The following is a 17,834-nucleotide window of genomic DNA, read 5'->3' on the forward strand; positions in this document are numbered from 1 at the left end:
TGGTATTCGTTTACCTTCCATTATCTTTTTCCTACCTAATAATTATTATGGTAGAGGATGAGTTTAAGTTCATCTTTGAATTACATGTTTGTGTTATAGCTTAATATTATTACTTACTATTATATTCCTCCTCTGTTTTTATAATTTTAATAAAAAAAAATTCCTCCTCTCTTTAGAAAGAGAGAGAACTTTTTAGAAAAAGACTCACGGCTATTGGACTGACCAGGAAAAAATATTTCATATAAATTGCCTTGAATTGCTAGCAGCTTTTTTTGCCCTAAAATGCTTTGCTTCCGAATTGTCGAATAGCTGTATTCTTTGTAGAATAGATAACACTACTGCTATTGCCTGTATAAATAGGATGGGAAGCATACAATACCCCAAATTAAATTAACCCCCAAAAAGATATCTAATGATCTGTGGAAATGGTTAGAAAAGTAAAGTAACTTTTTTGTATGTATTTGCTTGCTACATAAAGTCAGAAAATATAGAAGACGATAAAAAATCCAGATCTCTTAAGGATGAGATAGAATTTGAATTAAATCCAATTATTTTTAATAAATAGTTAATATTTTTGGAAAACCTCAGGTCGATTTATTTGCTAGTCGTGATAACACAAAGTGTGATACATTTGTATCATGGCGCAAAGATCCAGACAGCATTGCAGTTGACGCGTTTACCTTAAATTGGAGAAATTTCAATATCTATGCTTTTATGCCCTTTTCCCAGATTCTAAAAGTTTTACAAAAAATCGAAATGAACCAGGCAGAGGATATAGTAGTGCTACCAAAATGGGTTACTCACCTTGGAATCCCCATTTTACGTCTCTTTTAAAATCAGAACCCATTTATTTTTCACCAAAGAAAGACCTAATATCTTGTTTCTCTCATAGGCATCCACACTCCACAATCCACCTAGATCATCAAATTACCCTAGTTGCACCGTGCTTATCCGCCAGGCTATAGAGAAAAGACAAGTTTCCAATGAAGCTTTAGACATTTGCATGGCATCTGTAACCAACTCCACCTTAAAGCAATATAATAGTGCTCTTAAACGTTGGTGGAAATATTGGATATTTTCTCTGTAACACAAATAGCTATCTTAAAATTTCTTTCATTTTAATTTCATAGGTTGTTCTTATGGTACCCTGAACTCTTATGGATCGGCTGTAGGTCAAGTAACCGATGAAGAAGTCTTTCAAGGTCTTTTATTTAAACGATTTTTTAAAGGTATTTTTAACCTTAGACCTAATCAACCTAAATATGATTCAATCTGGGATCCTTCAATTGTTCTGGATTTCATTGAAAACTATAATGATTCTCTCAGTCTAAGAGATAAAATTAATTATTCTTTTACTTTTATCTACAGGCCAACGTGTACAAACGATAGCCAATATCGAAGTATGTAATATTGTAAAGTCTTCAGATGGATTTTCAATCAAAATACCAAAACGATTAAAAACCTCAGGAAAAAACAAAGTACAACCTAATAAATGATTACCCTTTTTTCCAAATATACAATTATGTGTTGCAAAAACTATATCTAGTTACTTAGAAAAAAGGAATTAAGGAATTCCCAGACGAACAATTTATTAATAACTTTTAAAAGACTCTACCAAAATGCTTCATCTCAATTTATTTCTCGTTGGGTAAAATGTATGCTAGAACTTTGTGATATAGATACATATATTTTTACTGTTCAGTACCAGGCATGCTGCTACATCAGCAGCAGCGTTTAACGGTATTAGTATCGATTCAATTAGATGTGCAGCTGCTTGGTCTGAAAAATCTCAGATTTTTGGGAGATTTTATAATAGACCTATTGTTATTAACAACTTTGCTGAAAATATTTTAGGAAATAGATAAAATGCAATATGTATACTAAGATAAATTATATGTACTGAAATATGAATTTAAGCATGTAAAAAAAAATATTTTTTTATGGTAAGGCTTTGTTTAGGTTTAAGCCTTCTTAGAAATGTTAAGATTTTTTTCCTTTAGTATTAACTTTGTTTTGTTTAACTCTTTATAAATTTATGTAATATCTTTATTTCCATGTTTTTTTAATTAAAATATAATATGTATTTTGTTTAAAAATTGTTGTATGGGCTTTAAACATCTACATAAATAATATTTACGAGTCGAGACATGAGATATAATTGAAGGATCAAACGAACTTACCTAAATTATGTTCGATCTTAATTATATCCAGGTCTCGATCCCATAAAAAATATAGTTCTTTCTTATCCCGTATTTACACAATATTTTTTAAATGCTTTAAAATGATACGAGATAATTTGGTACGAGCGTGACATGGGTAGGTATGTAGGATTTCTGTGGATTTTAGCTTTAAAGTGTGGCCTGCGCTCTCGCTGGCACACTACATAACTAATATTTACTTCGTCGAGACCTGAATATAATTAAGATCGAACATCACTTAGGTAAATTCGTTTGATCTTTTAATTATAGTTATCCAAAAGATATGAATAAATAGCTTAAAAGTAATTCCAATAGAGATGAAACAAAAGAATCTATATTAGCTTAGTGGGAGAAAATATATTTCTTCGTACACAAATATGGAAAGTAATTACGGAAGATTATTTTTAGTGCAATCTGTTTAATAATAATTTATTGATTTGACAGGCATCATGCCTTTGTCGGTAAACGATAATACATATTATAAGAGTATTTAAATTCATGTTCCTTGTCTAAAGTATAAAGAAATCAAAGGGGACCTCAGATATTATTTAATTAAACTAAGTAGGTACTTAAGCTAAGTGCTCAACTGCTTCAAAAGAATGCTCCTCTAGAAATGCTTCACTAAGCAGAATCATACAGCAGCTCCCATGCATGGCTAGAGTTGTACAATATTTGGTTACGCTACATAAGACGGATATAAAAATGTTCGTCCTGTTTTAGCCAATGTTCTAACAACAATACTAATATTTGTCTTCTAAGCTAGTTATTTCTCACATCACCAGAGTGGTGAACTCCAGGACGGGCTTTAGCCTGAACTACATCAATAGTTCAGGCTTTCAGCAAAAGTAGGAGTTCGATGTATTGGAAAAGTGCCTGTAGCAATAAACTATATAATCAGCTAATTATATAATTCTTTTATTCACTTTACCGGGTAACATCAATGGTCAAGGTTTTTCAGTATCGTTTATGCAAGCATTCTTTGAGCATAACATTTTGTGCAGCAATCTTGCTGTTCTGTTCCATTTAAGTACAAGTAATGCACCAATCAAAATTAAGACGTCTAATCAGTATTTTGGCCAATTCTTCATCCAAAATTCTTTTCCCTTCAATTTCAAGATCATTACCAAACAATAATATGAAATTCTTCTTGGAAAACAATATGTTAAGCTGGTAACATCAAAATATTTTTGCACTCGTATTAAATAGTTTAACCAGATTCATTGTCTGTGTTCTTTGGCAATTTATATATGTATAACCAAAGAATATCAGTATCTGCTTGGATAGTGAATGTGAGGCTTTTTAAATGCTTTAAAATATAGCAACTTTCTAAAAAAAATATATTTAAAAAAAAATTTATACTTTCAACCATTGATAATATTCACATATCTTAATATATCTTTACTTTCAGTTCACGGCAACTTGGTATGGAACAGAGCAAAATAATAGAGATTTTGTCGATATTGCTTTCGTGTAATCGACGTATTGCAGATTTTGTTTGTAGAGATAAACTGTTGAAGTTACCACCAAAGCTTAAAAAATATGCAATTCTTATACCTCATCGAAATGGGGCAGTGCAGAATAATTTTTATTTTTTAAATTTAGTGCACGGAATTTTACAGAATATTGGAAAATATGTAAGGATTTTTGATATTACTGTGTTTACTATTTTTAGTATGTTAATTTTTAGAGATTAACAAAACAATGTAGTTGTTTTATCAAAACAATAATAAAACTACTGCAGAATATAACAAATTTGGAAACTGAAATTGATATGTAAGTATGTGTTTTATCTATATTTTAAAAATACTTCTTACCTAACTACAATTGTTTATTTTAGGGGTGTCATTGCTAGAAATAATGATTTAAATAATAAAATTTTTAAATCCATAGTATTTTCAAGGCCAGATTTTGATGTAATAGAGCAATTATCATTTATATTAAAAAGTGCATCACAGTCTAAAAGCTTATTAAACTTTTTGTTTAATAAGCATACAGAATATGAATTGCTAAAGACGGGACCAAAAGGCGTTCTTAATTTTAATGAAGGTAATGCAAAAATGACTATTATTAATAGAAATTCCCAAATAGCTTAATAGTTTGTACAAATTATTTTTAAAATTGCATAGCTTTACAAACTTTTTGATGATGTAGAGAATGGCCCATCGAAAAGAGTATCTTAAAATTTCTTGAAAATGACACTTCGTATTTTTTTTTAATTTTACCTACGGACTGCGAAATTTAATTTATATTTATTGATCAGTGTTTACGCTTTATCTTAGTGATTTTTGAAAATGTCGGCCGATTTTCAGACAACAGTACAGCAACTATTCAAAGTTTTCTGGAACATTGTGAAGACTATTGATAAATAATTTGATGTAATTCATTTGTGATGGAGTTCTGTAGTAACTTTAAAAAAAATATTCAGACTGAGTCGCATATATTTTCTACTTAAGATGTCTCCACAAAAAAAACAAACACTCCTCCTTTCGTCCACTCTATCTACACATTCAGAAACTGACATACTGAAAATGCATAATGGAAATCCGTCCTGCTAAAATATAGTATCTTCGTCAGGGTAACGTTGCTCGTTTGCCGTATCTTCGATCACCACTGGGTCGATGGCATTCCCCAAATCTAGGTAAGAATACCTTTTTAATGTCATGTTAAGAAAAATGGTCGAATTATGTGACAACAGCGAACAAAAATACTAGCTCAAAAACTTCACTTTTGATGATGTGTACAAAACTGATGCTAGATAGAGAGGTACCATTTATAATGACTAAGAATTCTTTGTATAGTATTGAAAAGTTAGTAGGGGAAGTCTTTTCGCCACAAATAAAATGCTAATCCTCTAATTTCAGGAGTTTTGCATTTCGGCAAGTGTTCTTGCCATCATCAGACTCTAAAATATATTTCAAACAGTTCAAAAACATATACGAAAATTTTTTTTCCTTGACAGATGACATAAAAAATACAGATAAAATTATGAAATTGTAAAATACTTACTGGGTTACTTAACACTTACACAAATTCTAAACAATGACAAACAATACTTGCATAGTACATTGCACGACATCTAGTTAACAGTTAAAATTATAATAAAATTGAACAATATGTGATTAGAGTACTGGGAGCGAGTGAGAGGGAACCATCGGGCTGTAGTGTGAACTGTAGTATAGGGTGTGAACAAATAAACAAATAAATGTGTGTTAATAAGTCAGATCAAATCAAATGTCAGTGTTAATGTTAGGACCCAAGGAATTAAAGAAAGTGTTGCTCTCAAATTGAGTTTGCTCATTAACATAAGTGTAAACCGGTGATTTGATGGCTTTATTTATTTCCAGGATTTCCAAAAGATCCAACCTTAACCCATTCTGACAAACATGTAGCACCTCGGTATCCGCCCCAGGCTCGAACCCATGTCCGATCTCAATAATATGATTGGCGAAAGGAGAATACGCCAGGGCAGTTAGCAAAAATAGCAGAAGTTTTTGCAATCAAGCTGAATTTTTTACAGATGCTAGTACTCATCAAGAGTACTTTGTAAAAAAAAGTTACACCTTCTCGGAGGCTTGCTTTTTCCGCCATGTTAAATTAAAGATGGCGGCTGGTGCTATTCTTAAAAAAATCGTAACTTTCTTATTTATTACCACATTTTCGTCAAGTAAAAAACATTATCTTTATTTTTAACTAGAGAATAAGACAAAAATATAAAACTACTTTGACAGGTCATATTTCTGCCAAAATAAGGAAATCGAAAAGCTTTTCTTCAAATTTTAGCCAACCGTACTCTTTACCAAAAAAAGTTAAAATATGTGGAGTCTTTTATGCGTTTTTGTTTTAATTTTAAAACAGTCGCCAAATTTATGATAGGCGCTTACAAAATACCAAAAAAAAATAATAATAAAACTTATGCAGGATGTAACTTTACTTCTTGTTTGATTTATGTACCAAAATATTTTGTAACAAATACACTAAAAACAAAAATATGTTTATAACAAAAACAGTTTGGTTTTAACTTATAAAAGAAATATAAACATAAAAAAAAACATTGTTATTCTTAATAATAAGGAATATTATATATTGGTAGATATTCTTTTTTGTGCCAAAAAATTACAAACGATGCTTTTAATAGCTTTCAACTAACAATAATATATAACTATTTATCGTTAAAAGTTATAACGACTTATTTGGTTACATTTTACTTAAACTTCATCATCTATTTCCACTTCATCCAAATCAATTCTGGGTGCATTCATACAAGCTAAATTGCATTTTTTACGTAAAATGCCGCATTTTCGATTATACGAAGCACAACTATAGTTTGCTGTGCATAGATCTTTGCATTTGCAACAAAAAAGTAGCCATTAGGTGTTCGGGCCCCGGGGGTTTTGTGTATGTTACTGGGCAAAGCTCATTGCCATTGGAAAACCACCCCCACTCAAGTGGGTCCAACTCGTTTCCTCTCCAGCTTTGTAACTGTAAATACACTCTAAATACATGTTGCTTACAGGAGTCTTTTGTGGGAGGAAGATTTGTTAAATCAAAATTAGATCCTAAACCTTGTGTAGAGGTGATTTGTTTATAGCAATGAAGTCTTGACTGATTAAGATTTTCACAGTTTTGGACGGAAAAAAATTTTAATATAAGTTTTTGTCCAACTTCACTTAGGACAGCCTTATTCATATAAGGGGCATTAAAACTTTTGATAAAATCATACATTTCAGCATTATTTTTTAATACGTCAAATATTCTTTTTTTGTCCATTTTATATGGATACGAGGTAGTATCACATCCTGTAAATGCATGAATGAATAAAAGATTTTCACGGATCTATTCTGAGAGCAAAGTTTGAATTTTAAAAATATTTAGAAATTTATCAAGAGCTTTACTCGTGCTGGGTGTCCAAACATATAGCTGGTGGTTAGACTTATTTACTAAGGAAATTAAAATTACAATTAGATCTGTATCATTACCAAAGACTACTACATCTTGCGATTGACATTCTGTCTGTGTGTGTCTAATTGTGGTTAGGGCAACAACTCTGTCACAATCAGATTTCGTATGTGTGACTTTTATACCATTTTCTTTCAACTTTTCGGCTAGGCAAGAAATAAACCTTTCTTTGTTCGAAGAATTTGATAGGAAGTCTGCTTGCGAGAAGACCAGCGATGTGTTTTCCTGAAACTCAACCCTAGGCGTAATTTTTGATTGACGTCTACGATGTTCCTCGTCCTTGGTGGACTTTTCACTATAACCATCAAAAACTACCCAAGAGTTTTTTTGCTGTAGTTTTTTGCCACCTCAATTTTTGGAGAAAAATTTTGAGCCTGTAAAATAAGATGATAAAAGAAAAGTGTAATTTTTTTTTTAACTTTTTTTGACAGAAATATAACCTGTTAAAATAGTTTTATATTTTTATTTCATTCTTTAGTGAGAAGCAAATATGTTTTTTACTTGACAAAAATCGGTTAATAAATAAGAAAGTTACGATATTTAAAAAAATAGTACCATCCGCCATCTTTAATTCAACATGGCGGAAAAAGTAAGCCTCCTAGAACGTGTAACTTTTTTTTACAAAGTACTATTGATGGGTACTACCATCTGTGAAAAATGCAGCTTGATTGCAAAAACTTCTCCTAAAGGCCATTTTTTGAGCTAACTGCCCTGGCATAGAAGAGGTATTGGTTATAAATCGGTTTCTATTCTTTTCAATGAGTTTATTATGTTTTTTGACTCTTGTCTCGATTCTCCTTCCGCTTTGTCCGATGTAGCACACATTGCAGTCAGGATGAGAACATTTTAGTCTGTAAACACCAGATCTGTGTGTGACGGGACTTTTATCTTTGGTGTTAACTAGAGATTTAGATAAATTATTCGAAGTTCTGAAACAAATACGCAACCGCTCATCGGAGTCCCTCGACAAACTCTTGGCAACCTGATAGGATATTTCCAAAATATGATATGCTTCTGTACATGCCATCGGTTTTGTATATATGTGGCTTATTTAAATGTTTGTAAAGATGTTTAAAATAAAGAGAATTTATAATCTTGTCAGGATAACCATTGTTCCGAGCAATTTGAAAAATTATATTGAGTTCCGTTTTAAAATGGTTTTGAGAAAGAGGGATATTAAAAAGACGGTGGAGAAGTGAGTTAAATGCGGAAACCTTTTGATTAACTGGGTGGTTTGAAAAAAAGGGTATAACGTTATCCGTAGCAGTTGGTTTTCTATCAATTTAAAATTCGAGTTTTATGTTGTTTGTTCTTTTAATTAAGAGGTCTAAAAAAGGTAGATTGCCTGATTGTTCCTGTTCGAGAGTGAAATGAACAGAAGGATTGATAGAGTTTAGAAATGCCAAATTCCAGTAAGTCCTTTGCGGAACCAGTGAAAACTGTAAATATGTCATCTACGTACCTATACCAACATCTTATATGTTTTTGATAAATCTCACAATTTGAGATTTCTCTTTCAAGAAAAAACATAAACACTTCTGCCAGAAAAGGTGACAAGTTGGAATCCATTGCAAGACCAGACTTACTTAGACAATATAATTTATTATCAACTTGAAAAAAGTTTTGCTTCAGTACACTGTCGATAAGAGAACAAATTTCTAATATGATATGAGTAGGTAGATTGCTTTGTGAAAAGAGAAGTTCTCAGGTGTATAATAAACAATCTTCTGGTGGGATGCTTGGAAATAGGTTAGAAACATCGCAGGAAACAAGAAATGAGTTAGATACCCCCCTTCTGTTTTTATTAAATTTTTGGTAATTTCATATGAGTTTTTTATTGAGAGTGGGTTAGAGAAATTGGTGAGTTGAGGGAGGATAGACGTTAACCAGGAGGAAAGTTTTGAGGCGGGAGAATCGATATAGGAAACTACGGGTCTCACAGGATAGTTTTGTTTGAAGGTCATTTTCGTTGATTTTAACTTTAAGATCATTGAGTTTGTTTATGAGTTGACCTGGGGAGTTTTTACGATTTTAATTTATTCTTTTTGAATTTAGAAATTTGTTAACCTTCAAAGACATGTCAGCTCTAATTAGATCTGGATTAAGTAAGTTGGTGGACTTCAACACTCTTTCACAGTCTAACAGAGTTTGCTCAGACACCGCTAGTCTATCAGAATGGTTAAAGTTGAATTTAAGTCCTAAATTTAATATTTCTTCGTCGTTTTTGGAAAGCTGTATGTTACTTAAATTTATAAAACGGGGATGAAATTGATGTAGAGAAGTTTTTGAAGTTCTATCAGATGTAACAGAGTAGCCACTGTCGTCTAAAGGTTTTTGTTTTGATTTTAAGTAATAGAGTTTCTTGTTTAATACAGTACCATGTTTCTCGCTCTCTCGGTTTATAAACTCTTCAATATAGTTCATGAGGGTAAGGAGCTCAATATTGTGAAGCTTATCGGTCAGTAAAAAAGTGGTTATCCTGACAAGATTATAAATTCTCTTTATTTTAAACATCTTTACAAACATTTAAATAAGCCACATATATACAAAACCGATGGCATGTACAGAAGCATATCATATTTTGGAAACATATCCCATCAGGTTGCCAAGAGTTTGTCGAGGGACTCCGATGAGCGGTTGCGTGTTTGTTTCAGAACTTCGAACATTCTATCTAAATCTCTAGTCAACACCAAAGATAAAATTCCCGTCACACACAGATCTGGTATTTACAGACTAAAATGTTCTCATCCTGACTGCAATGTGTGCTACATCGGACAAAGCGGAAGGAGAATCGAGACAAGAGTCAAAGAACATAATAAACTCATTGAAAAGAATAGAAACCGATTTATAACCAATACCTCTTCTCCTTTCGCCAATCATATTATTGAGACCGGACATGGGTTCGAGCCTGGGGCGGATACCGAGATGCTCCATGTTTGTCAGAAGGGGTTAAGGTTGGATCTTTTGGAAATCCTGAAAATAAATAAAGTCATCAAATCACCGGTTTACACTTGTGTTAATGAGCAAACTCAATTTGAGAGCAACACTTTCTTTAATTCCTTGGGTCCTAACAGTAACACTAACATTTGATTTGATCTGACTTATTAACACACATTTATTTGTTTATTTGTTCACACCCTATAACACTACAGTTCGATGGTTCTCTCTAACTCGCTCCCAGTACTCAGTAGAAATCTGCTAATTACATATTGTTCAATTTTATTATAATTTTAACTGTTTACTAGATGTCGTGCAATGTACTATTCAAGTATTGTTTGTTATTGTTTAGAATTTGTGTAAGTGTTAAGTAACCCAGTAAGTATTTTACAATTTCATAATTTTATCTGGATTTTTTATGTCACCTGTCAAGGGAAAAAAATGTTCGTATATGTTTTTGAACTATTTGAAATATATTTTAGAGTCTGATGATGGCAAGAACACTTGCCGAAATGCATAACTCCTGAAATTAGAGGATTAGCGTTTTATTTGTGGAGAAAAGACTTCCCCTGCTAACTTTTCAATTTTATATTGACTCCACTTCAGAATGGACTTCTTCCTTAATACTTTGTATAGTAGTTCACGAAACTTCAATCAGAAAGTTTTATTATTTAGGATTCATAGCAACTTGCCCCAGAAAAGCAAACTCTTTATTTTCCACTGAAATCAGTTTATCGGGATTTTACTACTAACTTTCGAATGTATTCAATAACGTTCAACGTGTCTGCATTCCTGTCAATGAAAAGAGTTGCCGTTACTCTTATGCATTCGAAATGAATCGAAAGAAAATAAAATAACGACCTATTAATGGTAAAACTCCCATTATCAACCGATAAACAAATAATTATTACTTTAAAAACAATTTTCTGCTAACGAACCTAAAATAAGAGGTCCACTAAAATGTTTGAAATTTCATTGTATAGCGACGCGCAATTTTAGCTGAAATTGAAGGAAAATCAAGCATTTCCAAGAATTTAATTCTTTATTAAAAAATGTATCATAAGTTATAGTGTTGGAATTTATGTGTAATTATGTTGCTTTTGGATTTCTTTTTAAATTCTTACATTTAAAACCGTAAACTGTTTTCGATGGGCCACCCTGTATATAGATAAATAAACTAATTACACACCACTAATCTAGCAACATATGTTTCAAAATATGAATTTATGTACTTGATTATATAGTGTTTTCAGACAATTATACATGTGAACGATGATACAAAACTATTTTAGTATCTTGTATACTCGAAAATTTTTAGGGTTTCAAAAAAACCACTTGTATAACAATTTTATACATGGAAAAATTATCAATAATCTGTGGAAATAAAAATTTAAAGGCCGAAACGCACGTCCATCTCTGTCTTAGTAAAAAGAACATAAAAGTACGAAAAGTAAGATAAAGAGACACAATGTGATACAATAATTTTTATAAAAAATTTCTAGTACAAGCCTTTAAAAATTATTTAAGAATCTCTAATTAATTACACTTGTAATAATAAGCATATTATGAATTCTATGTATGCATATTTTTTGGCATCTGCTCATTGTATATTTATTTTGTAGATGTATGTACGTTTTGTGTTTTAACCCTCTTACTAGAAAACTACATAAATAAATCTCCTAAGGTGCCTATACAAGTATGCAGTAATATGTTAAGTTTCATCTATAGGACGTTTAAAATATCACATTGGATACACCACGAAATGAGCCAAAAAGTGTGAGTTTAGGATCTTTAACGAGATTAAAAATACTAATAAAAAACTTACAATATTTTAGATGTTCCCGGGGGTGTTCTTGTGTTTCTCAATTATATAAATTAGAAATTGACCTAGTGTATAAAGAATTTAGTGAATTTCTAAGGGAACAGGTTTATAAGGGTACGTATTGAGTATAATTCCGTAAATGTACGGAAATATACAATATTGAAACAAAGGTGTTATTTATTTTGTTGTTATTTATTTTAGAAGATTGGACCACATTTTTAAAGTATGAATTTGTGGAGAGAGTTTTATACCAGATGAGCTTTAATAACCTGGAATTGGTAGAAAAATATGTCATGGTATTTTCGCATTTCAAGGAAATAGCAAATTCTTTGGAAAATGAAGGTCTGTGTAAGTAATTATTAATTATTATCAGGTACTAAATCTACTAATAAGAAAAAAAATTAATATTATTAGGTTTGAATCGTAAACATTTCGTATACCATCTTAGAGCGAGATTTTAGATAGCATTTAAAATCATATACTACCATTATTACCCCTGGCCGCTTTTTATTACGTATTAGGTGTAGTCTCAGATTTTGAACCTGTCAATCAATCAATTATTTACAAGGCTGTTTCTAATCATTTTTGTGAATAGGAACATTTTTGGTAACTTTTTTGGGATGTAATTATAAACACGTAATAATAATAAATTTGTATTATACATAGCAACAAACGTGGGAACAAAGACTGTGGACAAAGCAGGAGAATTAATTTTTCTGATTGCTCAATATTTGTTTCACTCTGTTCGGATCAGTCAATATCTATTTGGCCTTTGGTTCATGAAATCATCCACATCGTCACGAAAATAAATTTGCAGCAACCACTCTGATATTTTTTTCTTATAATTCTTTCTTCTCTCATACTTCTTGCAAACATTTATTATTATTGAAAATGCTATAATCTTAACAAATAGGTACCTTTCTCTATCCTTATATTTTAATTTATACGAAATAAACTTTGATGAACGTAACGTAATTTAGTCGTCACCAACAATATTTATATTACTTTGATGCAACAATTGATGAGTGCCGGCAAGAATTATTATTCTGGATCATTTTACAAGTACCGTAGATGTAAAGTTCCATGTGTTCAAACAACCTAAAAGCATCTTATTTTGTCAGATTTATACAGTGAACAAATTTAATAAAAAATGAATAAGAGCGTGTTCGAAAAAACGCTCGCATACGTCGATTAATATTTTTGGTTCCGCATTTTTTCAACAAAAATTTTGTATACAGCTTACTTAAAATAATTAAATGGAACACCCTGTATGTGATTACATTTTTGGATTCTACACAAAATTGTAAAGATTTTGATGTATCACATGCCATACTTTTATTCAAGCTGTTTTTATGAATTTAAAAGCCTCTAAAACGCATATTACTAAATAAAAAAAACGGATTTCACTTTTCTATTCTTACTTTTCAATTCTTTTTTTCTGAAAACATAAAAATATGACGCATGCCAAAAAATAGCGAACAAATGCACTTAAAATTGTTTAGGTATCTAATAAAAGAACAAGCATTACTTAAGGTAAAAAAGTTATATTGTCAGTAAATTGTCAAATATGACTTGTATCAGTGCGTATTTAAAGTAAATATGGTTCTTTTAAATGAAACTCAATGAATTGAAATTTTAATTTTGATTGGATACGGAGATTAACAAAGAACTCGAGAAGAAGTTTGTCATTTGTTTAATTCAAAATATCCGGAAAGGCCCTTTACAAACAATAAGTAAAATTGAAAGAAAATTTAGAGAAACAGTGACAGTGAAAAATCGTGTACGGTTGTCCAAAAATTAATGAAAATACAAGATTGAATATTTTATTAGAAGTGGAAGATAATCCCCATATTTCGTCTTCTGAAGTAGCCTCAAATAATGTTGTTGGCCAACGAACAACTTTGCGTGTCTTGAAGAAAGGAAAGTATCATCCATACAAAGTTAGATTAGTGCATGAGATAAACGATGATGATCCTGATCGCAGATTAGAATTTTCTGAAAATTTGATAAAAATAAATATGTAACTTAAATCCATTGTTGCATCGGCAGATACTATTTAGTGATAAAGCCACGTTTTGTTTAAATGGTACGGTAAATAAGCAAAATTTTAGGTATTGGAGCACGAAGAATCCACATTGGATGAGAAAAAATCGTCCACCGCATCCGCAAAAATTAAATGTTTGGGCAGGGATTTTAAATAATAAAATTATTGGACCTTTTTTTTATAACAATTCTTAACGGAGACCGATATTTAGAAATTCTTCAAAATAACTTAATTACCTTAATTAGTACTCGTAATTTCTTTTCCAAATCCAAATCAGTTTAATATGCCAAATAGATCTATTTGGTTTCAACAGGATGGTGCCCCACCCCATTTTGCTCGTCAGGTACGCGAATATTTAAATGCGGTATTTCCCGGACAGTGAATTGGTAGGAGGGGTCCTACGGAATGGCCTGCAAGTTCCCCAGATCTCACACCCCTGGATATTTTCTTTGGGATATTTAAAATCAAAAGTTTATAAAGGGAAACCGCGCAATTTGGATGATCTAAAATTTAAAATTAGATATGAAATTAGTCAAATCAAGGAAAATACTCTTAGCAATGCTTTGGATGAGTTTTTAAATAGACTAGCATTTTGCCAAGTGAATGGCGGGCATTTTGAATACTTAATAAAATAATTAAAGTTTTTTTTTCTATTTTTAGTAGAATAAGTTTTATAGGCTTTTAAAATTAAAAAGTATGGCACGTTATACATAAAAATGCTTATAATTTTGTGTAGAATACAAAAGTGTAATCACATACAGGGTGTTCCATTTAAAATAGGAAAGTTGTATTGACCACGGCTACATGAGGCATATTACAAAATTTTTGTTGAAAAAAAATGCGCAACCAAAAATATGAATCGTTTTTTCGAACACGCCCTTATTTATTTTTTATCGCATTTGTTCTATATTTTTTCCGTTCATTATACAGGGTGTCCCAAAATTAGTGGACGAAACGCGAACCCTGTATTCTTTGGTCAAAAATAACCTCACTTTTTCCTATAAACATATATCGGCAAAGGCCCCCCAAGGGAGCTACACCCCTTTTAAAGGGGGCACCTGAAGATGGTTTTTCCACTTATTTTCGAAACGGGTAAATATAAAAATTTTAAATTTTGGTATTCTCTCAATTTTGATATGCTGAATTTAGTTGTCATTTCATAATTTTCATTATTTAGTCAGGTGCGTATCATTTAGGGGGTGAGCCTAAAAAAATACTTTAAAAAAAATCGTTTGCAAAGTTTTTGTTTTTTTTTTAAATTTTGAAAATTTAAAGCTTTTTACGTAAAAAAGTACCTCTTGATCAATAACGCTAGGAATTACCATTTTCGAGAAAAACGCATTTAAAAATAACGCTGCATAGTATTATTAATAACAATTTTTATTAAAACTTAATAGCACGCTTCAAAAGTAAATTGACAAATAAAATTGCAAACAGATAAAAATACTAATTTATTTCAGGCAAATGTTCAAACAAGTTTCCGTTTTCCTGAATGCATAACCTGGATCTTTTTTGAATGTTTTGGGTCGATCTAAGAATTTCAAATCGGTTTTCTCTTATTTGGCCTGCAGCTGCGATAATTCGCCTCTGAAGCTCTTCTGGAGTATCAATTTCGGTGGCATAAATAATATTGCACATATTACCCCAAAAATAATAATCCAGAGGATTAAGGTGGGGCGATCGTGCAGGACAGTTTATTGGACCACCTCGACCTATCCATCTGCCTGTAAAATTATTGTCCAGCCAGTTTCTCACCTGTCGGCTGTAGTGAGCTGGTGCCCCATGGTGCTGAAAAATCATCGTTCAGTAAATCTCTGAGATTGTTTAGAAGAAAATTTAAATAATGACGACCAGTTAACCTGTGTGGCAAAATAATATCAGCCTATCAATTTATCTCCTATTAAACCCACCCATACGTTAGGAGAATCTATGCTGAAAGTTAGTTCGTCGAACTACTCTCGGATTCTCGATGCTCCAAAAATGAGTATTACGGCTGTTAAAGCCCTTACTCCTAGAAAAAGTTGCCTCAGCTGACCACAAAATTTTTTGACGAAGATTTGGGTGATTTAAAATCCAATGACAAAAGTCTACTTGAGCTGGAAAATCTTCTTCTTCTAACTCCTGAACCCTTTTATAATGGAAAGGATGGTATCCTAACATCTTAGTCATTCTTCCAATCTGAAATTATTTTTAAATATTTTAAATTGCATAGGAAATAAGCCTAAACCTTAGTAAGCCACTAAACATTCCAGTTAGTCGTCAAAAGGATTTGTTTTGGGGTGTTTGATGTTTGTGATAAGACTTATCCAAGTAAATAAAGTAAATAATAATAATAATAGTAATTAGAGTATTTTGAAATGAATTTAATGCGATCCGACGATAATAATTAATAACAATACTATTTATACCAATCTCAATTTTCAGTTATAAGTATTTTAAATTTGATTTTTTGGATAACAAATTAGGTACTTAATTATTTATTTATCATTTTTAATTTTACTTACATTTGACTTTGGGATATTGGTAATCTCTTCTAAGGTTCTCAATGATATTTGAGGGTTTTCTTCAATTAAATTCAGTACTTCCCCATAACAATCATTTGCAATTGGTATTCCTTGCCCTCACGCACCTCAAGGATCCATATTCAAGTAAATTTCTATAAAATCTAACAAAAACTTTCCAATTTGAAAGCCTTCTTGCAGGTAACCTCCGCCGATACTCTCGTGCAGCGGCATGTGCGTTTCCATTGCAAAACCCATACATAAAATGAATATCTACTTTTTCACGGGTCGAAAAGTCTTCCATAGTTAAAAAGATATTAACAATTTGAATGCAAAATGACAACTAATCAATTACAACAAATGTTAATGTCATTATGCAGTGTGTCAATTTTTTCCAAAGCCTGCTACTTAGTTTTCATAAAAATTGGTAGTGAAAATAATACTATGCAGCGTTATTTTTAAAGGCGTTTTTCTCGAAAATGGTATCTCGTAGAGTTATTGACCAAGAGGAACTTTTTTACGTAAAAAGCTTCATATTTTTAAAATTTAAGAAAAACAAAAACTTTGCACACAATTTTTTTTAGGTATTTTTTAGGCTCACCCCCTAAATGATACGCACCTGACTAAATAATGAAAATTATGAAATGACAACTAAATTCAGCATATCAAAATTGGGAGAATACCAAAATTTAAAATTTTTATATTTACCCGTTTCGAAAATAAGTGGAAAAAACCATCTTCAGGTGCCCCCTTTAAAAGGGGCGTAGCTCCCTTGGGGGGCGTTTGCCGATATATGTTTATAGGAAAAAGTGAGGTTATTTTTGACCAAAGAATACAGGGTTCGCGTTTCGTCCACTAATTTTGGGACACCCTGTATATTTGATTAACTATTCAATTTTTTAGTCTTAAAAACTATCTATGTAGTCGGAAAAACTGTACCAAATTTTAACTCTGACTAAATTGGGTATTATTAATATTATTTCCTAGTTTTATAAAAAAACTAGGTAGTCGTAATTTTTGACTTTAGTATTGCTTGGTGAATAATATCAGAGATAAAAACATGCTCTGAAGTGCCTTTTTGTCCAATTTGTTCTATTGCTAGACTAACAGGAAGCGAAGCGTTTTAAATATTTTATTTTTGTTGATTTTTGATTCCCTTATATTTTCATGTTAAGCTGCTATGGAAGTAATGGAATATTTAAGCCACAAAACTTGTATCATGAGTACTTGTATATCTTCAAGTCGGTGCTATGCAAAATGCAAAAATCTAAAGTCGACAATTTTCCTATATTGGAATATATTAACCAATTTCTTGGTAACCAAAAATTCCGATAGTTATAGGAAATGGACTTTTACTTGTATGAGACTTACGATAA

General features: G+C 31.3%; 1 protein-coding gene and 1 long non-coding RNA gene across 4 annotated transcripts in view; one reads left to right on the forward strand and one right to left on the reverse strand.

Moving 5' to 3' along the window:
- LOC126734872 (uncharacterized) overlaps positions 1–17,834 on the forward strand; it is a 30,249-nt gene that overhangs the window by 11,794 nt on the left and 621 nt on the right. The window contains exons 6-11 of one of the 3 annotated variants that reach the window (XM_050438689.1): positions 3,607–3,832; positions 3,886–3,971; positions 4,036–4,244; positions 11,714–11,867; positions 11,927–12,027; positions 12,115–12,261. In XM_050438689.1, the coding sequence (XP_050294646.1) occupies positions 3,607–3,832; positions 3,886–3,971; positions 4,036–4,244; positions 11,714–11,867; positions 11,927–12,027; positions 12,115–12,261 (923 nt within the window). Of the gene's footprint in view, positions 1–3,606; positions 3,833–3,885; positions 3,972–4,035; positions 4,245–5,542; positions 5,973–11,713; positions 11,868–11,926; positions 12,028–12,114; positions 12,262–17,834 lie in introns of those variants that run through there. The other 2 variants (XM_050438690.1, XM_050438692.1) reach the window with 2 other exon arrangements.
- Positions 15,320–16,903, reverse strand: LOC126734876 (uncharacterized). The gene is made up of 2 exons (XR_007660196.1): positions 16,462–16,903; positions 15,320–16,135 (listed from the first exon to the last, which is right to left on the reverse strand). It is a non-coding gene; the product is annotated as an uncharacterized LOC126734876 (long non-coding RNA).

Source organism: Anthonomus grandis, chromosome 4 (assembly GCF_022605725.1).
Source record: "Anthonomus grandis grandis chromosome 4, icAntGran1.3, whole genome shotgun sequence".
Lineage (NCBI taxonomy): Eukaryota > Metazoa > Arthropoda > Insecta > Coleoptera > Curculionidae > Anthonomus > Anthonomus grandis.